Source organism: Moschus berezovskii, chromosome 23 (assembly GCF_049115385.1).
Source record: "Moschus berezovskii isolate FMDL1 chromosome 23, NW_MosBer_1.0, whole genome shotgun sequence".
Lineage (NCBI taxonomy): Eukaryota > Metazoa > Chordata > Mammalia > Artiodactyla > Moschidae > Moschus > Moschus berezovskii.
This window is the reverse complement of record NC_142482.1, coordinates 40688210-40699402: the sequence shown is the minus strand read 5'-3', so window position 1 is coordinate 40699402 and position 11193 is coordinate 40688210. Positions and strand designations below refer to the sequence as shown.

The 11193-nt window shown below is 37.8% G+C and overlaps 1 protein-coding gene and 1 pseudogene across 1 annotated transcript; one reads left to right on the top strand and one right to left on the bottom strand.

The window, feature by feature from the left end:
- Positions 1–1178: 1178 nt before the first annotated feature.
- On the top strand, positions 1179–2123 carry LOC129543323 (olfactory receptor 2H2-like). Its single transcript, XM_055406411.2, has one exon. The coding sequence runs from the start codon at positions 1179–1181 to the stop codon at positions 2121–2123; it is 945 nt and encodes a 314-aa protein (XP_055262386.2).
- Positions 2124–8460: 6337 nt separating this feature from the next.
- On the bottom strand, positions 8461–9470 carry LOC129543089 (olfactory receptor 2W1-like; annotated as a pseudogene).
- Positions 9471–11193: the final 1723 nt, after the last annotated feature.

Here is an 11193-nt window from a genome sequence, read left to right as displayed (position 1 = left end):
GAAAGATAAATAATAGATAGTACATATTTCAAATTTGTTTTGTAATCCCAGGTTTTATGAGAAGAAAAGCATATTAAAAACTGATACGTCTGCACTGCAATATAAAGATAGAATATTTAAAGTGATGAGAAGTGGGTCCAATTACTTTTCAAGGAAGAAAATGTAGATATATGACATTTCTTTTTTCTAAGTGATATAACTTATACTCTCTGTAAAACTTTGCTTCTATATTTTGATGTTTTGCTGCTGAAACAATCAACTGAAAAGTATCATCAGGATTATGATACGTAATAAACACTGAGCAGTTATTATGGACCAGGAACTCTCTTCAAATTAGTTTCTTTTTTTTTTCAAATTAGTTTCTTTTTTTTTTTTGGCCACATCCCACACATGGCACGTGGGATCTTAGTTCTCTGACCAGGTATGGAACCCACACCCCGCCTTGGGAGGGCAGAGTCTTAACCACTGGACCAACCGGGATGTCCCCATATTTAATTTCTCCAACAGGCATAAGTAGGTTCTATGATTCCTCCACTTCCCATCCATTTTTCAAAAGATAATCTAAAGAAATAACTAAGAACAGTAAGTTTAAATACTTCCTTAGATCACATATCAGAAAGTGTCTGAGGAATAATTCAAGCTCAAAAATCAAGAGAGATAATGGAAAGGTAGAAAGAAGAAGAGAAAGGGAGGATGAAGAGAGAGGAATGAAGCCTGAGGGATAAGAGAAAGGTATTCAGACAAATTGAGATACAAAAACCTAGAAATGAGAACAAAGGAAAAAAGAGAAAGAGAATGGTATTGAACAGTAATTTAATGTAAAATGTGTAGTCTTTGAGAGCAAGGATAAAATAATCTCATAATACTTAGCAAAGATATTTTGACTAGAAGGTATTCAGTATTTATTTATGTAATATTTATAATATAAAGTTCTAATCAGATACAAAATATGAACAAGGTGGGAAAGAAAAATAAAGAAAATGAATTATGGGTATGAATGATTAAAACAGATTACTACATTTTGTATTTTTTTAAATATAGGAGGGGAAAACCTCACCCTTGAGCCCTTGAGTAGAAAGTAATCAAATAATTCATACTGCCCTTCTCCCTGTCTCTGTGCAGGCCTTTGAGCAACTACTTTTGAACCATTGCCTAAAAAGACAATTGCTCCAGAAGCTATGTTCACAGTTTGTAATGACAGCCATAGTGATTTCGTCCTCCTGGGCTTCTCTGACAAGCCATATTTGGAGAAGACACTTTTCTGGGTGATTCTGATCTTTTATTGCTTGACTGTTACAGGAAATTTGGTCATAATTCTTGTCTCCTTGAAGGATCCAAAACTCCACATCCCGATGTATTACTTTCTTTCCAACCTATCTCTGCTAGATCTCTGTTTTACAAGCAGCTGTGTTCCACAGATGTTGGTTAATTTCTGGGGTCCAGAGAAGACCATCAGCTACACTGGCTGTGCCATTCAACTCTATGTGTTCCTGTGGCTTGGGGCCACTGAATGTATCCTTCTTGTCATCATGGCTGTGGACCGCTATGTGGCAGTGTGTCATCCACTCCAATATACCACTATCATGCACCCAAAACTTTGTCTGCAGCTGGCCATCTTTGCATGGGGGACTGGCCTGATTCAGTCTCTGATTCAGTCTCCTGCTACCCTCCAGTTACCCTTCTGCTCTAACCAGAGGGTGGATGACATTGTGTGTGAAGTTCCAGCCCTCATTCAAGTCTCTAGTGCAGATACCATCTATAATGAAATCCAGATGTCCATAGCCAGTATTATTCTCCTGGTGGTGCCCTTGATTATTATCCTTTCCTCTTACATTGCTATTGCTAAAGCTGTGCTGAGAATAAAATCAACTTCAGGCAAGAAGAAAGCATTTGGCACCTGCACTTCTCATCTTCTTGTAGTCTCCCTCTTCTATGGCACTGTCACAGCTGTCTATCTTCAACCCAAGAGTCACTATACTCATGAACAGGGCAAGTTTCTCACCATTTTCTACACTGTTGTAACCCCAACTCTTAACCCGCTCATCTACACTCTAAGGAATAAGAAGGTAAAGGGGGCACTAATAAGACTAGGGAGGAGGACCTGGCATTTTTGGAATAACTAAAAATGTTGGACTGGTCCCATCACTTCATGGGAAATAGATGGAAAAACAGTGGAAACAGTGTCAGACTTTATTTTTTTGGGCTCCAAAATCACTGCAGATGCTGATTGCAGCCATGAAATTAAAAGACGCTTGCTCCTTGGAAGGAAAGTTATGACCAACCTTGATAGTATATTAAAAAGCAGAGACATTACTTTGCCAACCAAGGTCCGTCTAGTCAAGGCAATGGTTTTTCCCGTGGTCATGTATGGATGTGAGAGTTGGACTGTGAAGAAGGCTGATCGCCGAAAAATCGATGCTTTTGAACTGTGGTGTTGGAGAAGACTCTTGAGAGTCCCTTGGACTGCAAGGAGATCCAACCAGTCCATTCTAAAGGAGATCAATCCTGGGTGTTCATTGGAAGGACTGATGCTAAAGCTGAAACTGCAATACTTTGGCCACCTCATGCGAAGAGTTGACTCACTGGAAAAGACTCTGATGCTGGGAAAGGTTGGGGGCGGGAGGAGAAGGGGACGACGGAGAATGAGATGGCTGGATGGCATCACCGACTCTGTGGACATGAGTTTGAGTGTACTCCGGGAGTTGGTGATGGACAGGGAGGCCTGGCGTGCTGTGATTCATGGGGTCGCGGAGAGTCGGACACGACTGAGCGACTGAACTGAACTGAACTGAACTGAGAAGAGAGAATGACCTCCTTTTCTCCGAGGTCTTCAAAAAAAATCTGAAGATATACCTCCCAACCTTAAAGTAGTAAAGAGCTGCATTTTGTTCAAGCTGAGATCCTTATTTGCTTCATGGTGCTGATTTAGGCACAGTATGTGGTAGAAATGAATATATTTATTAGTCATATTAAAGAGCACATAATATAGTTGAATTGTGGCAAAAAAAAGAAACACAAGCTTGCAAAATAAAAGACCAAGTAAAATGTCTCATGCCTTTACATTTATTTCTTTTTGCTTTGGCCTACTTTCCCCCAAACCCAACCACTATTTTCATCCAACCATCTAGTCCCAGCAAGGCTCTTAACATTTTCAGAGATTGTTTAATAAACACTCAGGAAGTCTAATCAGTGGTTCTTGGTTCTGAGTTACTTCTGTCTCCTTGCCTCAGTGTGTCCTTTGTCTATGTGTAATGTACCTAGAAATCCCCAGTGTAAAAGTATTTGCCAAGCAGAGGTCAGTACTTATTGTTCCCGGTACTGCTGCTGCTCTACCACCCGGTGTGTCCAAGTTTCTTAGTCTAAGCCCCTATATTATGGGCCACCAATTATGGGAATATACTTCTTTTTTCTTCATTCTGAGTCTTTGTCATAATTTTTATCAGATCCAGTTCTTATTCATTCATCTCAGAGATATTCATTGATTTTTTGAATTAGGTTTCTATTTTGTACTAGATCCTAGGTATATAATGGTAGATAAGATACAAAAATTCATCAGCGTCATGGAACTTACTGTCCAATGGTATGAAGAGATATAAAGCAAAATATTTTTAATTTATCAGCTTAATAGAGATTGTTCTTCATCTCCTGCCTACATCTGATCACTATGCCATGTGCCTTTTGAATATTATCCACCAAAATTTATTTATTGATGCTTTTTAGCTACTGCTTATAAGTGTTCACTACTCTAGTTTATTTCACTGAAATCCAGGTATAAATTGTTGACTCTCCTGTAAGATTGTCTAATCAAATATGCCTCCCATCTGCTTATGCCTAATTCATGATAGATGGAATTAGTATTAGACTGTATTCCATCCCATTTTCCTTTACTGATAAACTGTACCACTTGTTTCTGATTTGGAGATTTCATATAAAAATTTTTAAAACTTTAATTCTTATTTCAAACTTAAAAAACTATTGTTACTCAAACCAATAGTAAACTGGTCAGAAATAACATTTCTCACTGTTGATAAGAGAACAATGATTATATAATCATTTTATTATCTTTCCACACAATTCAAAGATTAAAGGGAGTAAATGGGAAGAAATCTAAAAGGACAGAGGTTGTTTTGTGATATTTTGCTTTAAGATTGTACAGCTGGAGCAGCTCTAGGAGTGACGAGATTTATGATGTGGACATAATGAGTTCCTGAGACTGAGAAGTGGTATCTACCTTGGAGATGGAAACAGGGATGCCGGCATATTCAAAAGTTCATCTTACTTTTGACACAGCCTGAAATGATACCAAGGCCTTTAGTAAGAGGAAAGCTGTGCATCTGATGCCAAAATGTAAATGCATGTGGAGGGAGGCCATGATACCAGTAAATGAAAGCAGTAAGAAGGGAAGATACACAGTTCCTCAGACTTTAGAATTCATGATTCACATGGTATACTTGTTAAAAATTAAAGTATTTGTGTTTCATACTCAGAATTTCTGATTTAAAGCATCTGATTGTGCCCTGGGATGGGCGTTTTAAATAACACCATGGGTGATTCTGATGCAGGCTGTCTAGGACCAACTGTGGGAAGTTCCAGTCTAGATAGATGCTCAGCCAAAATGACATGAACTTCAAATGAATCCATGTATTTTAAAAATAGGAGCAAAGGGAAGAATGGTCTAGAAATAGAATAAAACCAATAGCTCAAATCCCACTTTTTGAAGACGTGAGGGTGGGATTATTTTCTTATGAGGGAGTTGTGGTTGAAATATTGTCTTCAAAAGAGGGTCTCAATTCAGTTAACACTAGGAGGTATAGAAAATCTTAAGTAAATTATTTGAGGATATAGGTGAATTATTAATTATGGGACAGGAGATCCCAATGGTACATTGGAAGGTTTTAGGAAGGATAAGGGCAGGTATGTGGGAAAGGAAAGGGATTCCACTATGGGAATAACAGCATGGAAAAATGTAGATTATCAAAATGCATTTACATTTTGGGAGATGAGTGAAGTAATACTGATCAGAGGCACTGTGGACTTAGCTTTGTACTGACTTTTTTGTTGATAATTTTTTTTTAGCTCTAATCGCAAATTTTTATGGAATGTATACTGAGATCTAGGCACTGTTATAAAACCACAAAAAAGTCAGAAAATATTGATTCCTTCATAGATATTCTAGATAATAATCAATATTTCCTTGTATAAGTGACTAATTCAGGAAAAGGCTGGCTATAATATGGATTCAGGCATTCTATTCCTTTGAAATTTAGTGTCATATTCTGGCACATGTGTTGTAGATGGTGGTAGATTGAACCTTCTGATGGGTGCATGGTAAGTTCTGTTTATATATTGTCCTGTAATCCACTCGAAGTCCTGAACATAGGACCTGCTAGAGGGCAGGAATATATGTTCACCAGTATAAAAACCATAATCTGTGGTATGTTCATATATGTACCTGTGTTTGTTTGTATGTCTGCCTTTTTTATTGTGTAGCCATAGAAATTCAGATATGCATGAAAAAAGTAGCACTTAAAATGTGGGTATTATAAAAGTTATAAATCTTGCCCCTTTTCAGGTGAACAGTAGAAGAATTCAGTAAGAACAGCATTTGAAAGAGCAAATAAGAACAATAAAAGTAAAAGTCACTAATCATCAGAGACATATTTGAGAGTATAGACTCCACAGTTTTTTAACAATTGGGCTTAAATTTACCTTTTGGATTCTTTTCCCTCTTTACCAAGATAGCCTTGGTATCAACAATATTATTATTCTGAAAAAACATTCAAATGCCTATTTCGTCTGCCTTTGAATGTTACTGGATTTTTGTATCTGTTAATATATTGTTTATACTTAAAACCTGATTCAACTGTTAAAATGTATTATGCCCTCCTCAATGCATTTTATTCTTTTATTAATGAACTGCCTAGAAAATTTTATCAAAATTCACATATTTCTGTGATACTAGCTTGAGGATGGAATCATCTGACTCATACTATGTGGTCAGTGCTGAAATATTTCAGCCTCTTGATAAAACTTGAACTCTAAGGAAAATGCTTAAATAATGGAACATGACTTTATAGAATAGGAATGATGAGTGAGGGCTTCTTTTTTTTACTTTTCATCCATTTTTAACTTGAAGTATAGTCAATTTACACTGTTGTGTTAGTTTCAGGTATACAGCCAAGTGATTCAAATATATATATGTGTATATATATATATATAATCTGAATATATATTATATATATGGGCATATATATAATATATATTCAGATTCTTTTCCATTATAGGTTATAGGCTGTTATAAGATATTGAATATAGTTTTCTGTGCTTTGCAGTAGGTCTTTGTTTATCTATTTTATATATAGCAGTGTATATATATTAATCCCAAACTCCTATTTTGGCTCCACGCATCCCCTTTGGTAACCATAAGTTTGTTTTCTATGTCTGTGAGCCTATTTCTGTTTTGTAAAAAAGTTTGTACCACTTTTTTAGATTCCACATATAAGTGATATCATATAATATTTATCTTTTTCTGACTTATTTTACTTAGTATTATAATCTCCAAGTCATCCATGTTGCTGCAAATGGCATTATTCTTTTTTTTTTTACTCATTTTTTATGGCTGAGTAATAAGATGACACTACCCTTATGGCAGAAAGTGAAGAGGAACTAAAAAGCCTCTTGATGAAAGTGAAAGAGGAGAGTGAAAAGGTTGGCTTGAAGCTCAACATTCAGAAAACAAAGGTTATGGTATCTGGTCCCATCACTTCATGGGAAACAGATGGAAAAACAGTGGAAACAGTGTCAGACTTTATTTTTTTGGGCTCCAAAATCACTGCGGATGCCGATTGCAGCCAGGAAATTAAAAGATGCTTACTCCTTGGAAGGAAAGTTATGACCAACCTTGATAGTATAGTAAAAAGCAGAGACATTACTTTGCCAACCAAGGTCCGTCTAGTCAAGGCTATGGTTTTTCCTGTGGTCATGTATGGATGTGAGAGTTGGACTGTGAAGAAAGCTGATCACCGAAGAATTGATGCTTTTGAACTGTGGTGTTGGAGAAGACTCTTGAGAGTCCCTTGGACTGCAAGGAGATCCAACCAGTCCATCCTAAAGGAGATCAATCCTGGGTGTTCATTGGAAGGACTGATGCTAAAGCTGAAACTCCAATACTTTGGCCACCTCGTGTGACAAGCTGACTCACTGGAAAAGACTCTGATGCTGGGAAAGGTTGGGGGCGGGAGGAGAAGGGGACGACCGAGAATGAGATGGCTGGATGGCATCACCGACTCTGTGGACATGAGTTTGCGTGAACTCCAGGCGTTGGTGATTGACAGGGAGGCCTGGCGTGCTGTGATTCATGGGGTCGCGGAGAGTCGGACACGACTGAGCGACTGAACTGAACTGAACTGAATAACTTACAGACTGCAAGGAGATCCAACCAGTCCATCCTAAAGGAAATCAGTCCTGAATACTCATTGGAAGGACTGATGCTGAAGCTGAAACTTCAATACTTTGGCCACCTGATGTGTAGAAATGAGTCGTTGGAAAAGACCCTGATGCTGAACAGGGAAGCCTGCTGTGCTGTAGTCCTGGGGTCACAAAGAGTTGGACAAGACTGGACGACTGAGCAACAACAACAGTAACCTCTATTAACCTAAGGAAATGGCAACCCACTCCAGTATCCTTGCCTGGAAAATCTCATGGACAGAGGAGCCTGGTGGGCTGCAGTCCATGGGGTCACAAAGAGTTGGGAAGGACTGAGCAACTAACGCTAACTAACTAACTATAAAGCATATACATGAGATTCTTTATCTATTTTTCTGTCAATGGACATTTAGGTTGCTTCCATGTCTTGGCTATTGTAACTTGTGATGTTATGAGCACTGGTTGGTGGAGCAGGAGATGGCAACCCACTCTGGTATTCTTGCCTGGGAAACCCCATGAACAGAGGAGGCTGGAGAACTGTAGTCCATGGGGTTGCAAAGAGTCAGACACGACTGAGCACATACACCCACATGAGCATTGGGGTGCATATATTTCTTTTTTTGAATTAGAGTTTTCTCCAGATACATGCCCATATAACAACTCTATTTTTAGTTTTTAAAGGAACCTCCATACTGATTTCAATTGTGGCAGCTCCAACTTACATTCCCATCAACAGTGTAAGAGTTCTTTTTTTCTCCACAGCCTCTCCAGCATTTATTATTTGTAGACTTTTAAATGATGACCATTCTGACTGGTGTGAGGTGATACCTCATTGCAATTTTGATTTGGATTTCTCTAATAACTGATGATTTTGAGCATCTAGTCATGTGCCTGTTGGCTATTAGCTAGTGACTTTGAAAGGCATTTTTAGTTTAGAATCAACCCTTGGCATTATAGGTCACGGATATTAAAATATAAGCACATTTTTCTAGGTATTATTTTCACTTTTAGGTAATGGCTGCTACTAAAATAATTTCACAATGAATTAAAGGTTACACAGGGCCAATTCTTTATTAGAAATGCCTTGTGAAAAGATGTTAGTGTCCTATTGTTTCTCCAGAAAGTTTTTTCTTTTCTAATCAGCCTCTTCATGACCCCCTTGAACTCCTTATTCCTTGGTGTATAGATCAGTGGGTTCAAGCTGAAAGTAACAATGGAATAAAAGGTACTGAGTAGTTTACCCTCATCCTGAGATGGACTGTTTCCTGGTTGTATGCACATGTAGATAACAGTCCCATAGAAGATGGATACCACAATGAGATGGGAGGAACAGGTCCCAAATGCTTTTTGTCTCCCTGCTGCAGACTTGGTCTTGAGCACAGCTACAGCAATGAAGCTACATGAAACCAGAATGAGAAGAAGTGGTGGGAGGAAAATAAAAAAACACAAAGCAAATAAGATTTCTTCCATGACCGTGGTGTCCACACATGCAGTTTTGACCCCTGCAGATATCTCATAGAAATAGTGAACCAGGTGGTGGTTTTCACATCGAGGAAGGCTCAGAGCATAGGGAGAGAGTATCACGCAATTAATGATACCAGTTATTCAGGTCATGGCCACTAGGCCTCGACAGAGTTGAGGGTTCACTATTGTCATATAATGTAGAGGCTTACAGACAGCGTTGAATCTGTCATAGGAATCACAGCCAGGAGCATGCATTCAACTGTGCATAATGTCACATCAATGAAAAGCTGAAAGGCACAACCACCAAAAGAGATCTTTTTCTCTTTACCCCAAACATTGACCAACATCTATGGGACTATCTTTGTGATATAACAAAGATCCAAGATGGCCAAATTTCTGGGGAAGAAGTACATAGGAATTTGGAGACATTTATCTAGAAACGGCAGGAGGATGATGGCAATATTTCCTATCAGGGCAATAGTATAGAAGAAAAAGACAACCCCAGAGATGATCATCTCCAGTTGAGGCCGCCCAGGGAAACCAAGGAGTATAAAACCACCAAAGTAGCTATCATTGATCATTTTCTTATTTTCTTAATATCAGCTGTGAAAATAAAATATTAACATATTGGAAACCATAGTGAGTATGTTTTTAAGCAATATTACAGGTATATATTGCGAAGATAAACATCACACAATTAAAAAATTAGTATTTAAATCTCATAATTATTCTAACCTTCCTGTTTATCCAATTTGGTATAAAATTTATTTAAAGGGCAAGTTGTCTACAGACTTTATACTTTCATTTACTTTGTCTCCTATGTCAAGGCAAAAAACTGCAGAAGTCTCAGAAGAAAATCCTGAGAAAAATGGTTGAATGAAGCCAGATGGACTTCCCTTTACAAATCAGGATGCTGAAAGGGGGTTGGGAATCTGCAACAAATTGTTGCCTCCTTCATCCAAGGGTTCATAGAAAATGAAGGCTGTATAACTGTTAAGACGTTTCCAATAGTTAAGCACAAATGTTCAAACCTGCTGTCCATGTTCACTCTGCTATATAAATCTTCTGATCTTATATTTTAAAATGCAAACTTTCCTTTCAACTAAAAACTTGTATTTCCAAACATTATTTTTCTTTTTCCATCACTCCCCAGAAACAGCATTTTCCCTCTTTCATTGCAGACACCACTTTTTTCTTTTGTTTTTTAATTGTTATTTATAATTGGAGGCTAATTACTTTACAATATTGTGGTTCAACTGTACTTTTTATTCCAAATTATATCACTTCCTATGAAGTAATTCTTTTAAAATGTACCCATTTCTTAGTTTTATACTCAATCATTAATATTTATTTGTGTCCTACCCCTCATCTTACAGGAGCTCCAGTTCTACTACTTATGCATTTAAAATGTTAAACAACTTCAGTAGGGGGGATTGTGTTATTTTTGTGTTTATATCCCCAGTAACTTGCCAGGAGCCAGCACGCGAGATCCCACCCATGACAAGGTCATGAGGAGAAGACCTGACAAGCAAGGAAGATCAAGACTTCAGGGATTTCAAAAAGCTGCCCGGCACTCATCTTAAAGATGATATCTGTCTTTCTGATGCTTATCTTTCTGACTGCTGTCTTTCTGACTGCTCCTTAGTTTCTGTGACACAGGCAGAAGGCCTTCCCGGTATCTTTCCAAATAGAATCGACTTGTTTATGCCCTTGGCACTAATGCACATGACCGCTCACAACACCTTAATCATGAATAGCATAAAGAACCTGATCACACAAAAAGCCCTAATAGGCGTAGAGCCCTTCAGGGGGTGAAGAAGCCTTATTAGAAAATATAAAAAATATTATTGTAGAAGTTGTTACTGAATCAACGTTTGCTAGCTGTGTTTTTGCTCTTGATGTAGAAATTATTGTTACTATAGTTAGAATTTAGAATAATAAGAGTTTAACCCTAGTGTAGAAACAATAAGACAATCATTAATATTTAACCAGGAGTGCTAGGCAGAGGCTGTCTCACCAGAGCCGCAGAGTCTGTGTGTAGTAACTAGAAAGAACTGACCATTGTGTTCAATTTCTAACATGCTGCAACCTGCTGAATCTTTACCCTATGAGATTATAACTTTTCTGTTTTCTGTTTAGGTCAAGGCAAGTGGAAAAATAAGAATAGCTTACAAAAAACAGCTTTGCATTCACCTAGCTTGTAAGAAAAGGTCATAAGATGTTAATAGGCCCCAAGGCCAGAAGATAACGTATTAATATCTACTATAGAAAAGACTCTTGTAAACAGAGAAGTATGTGGAAAAC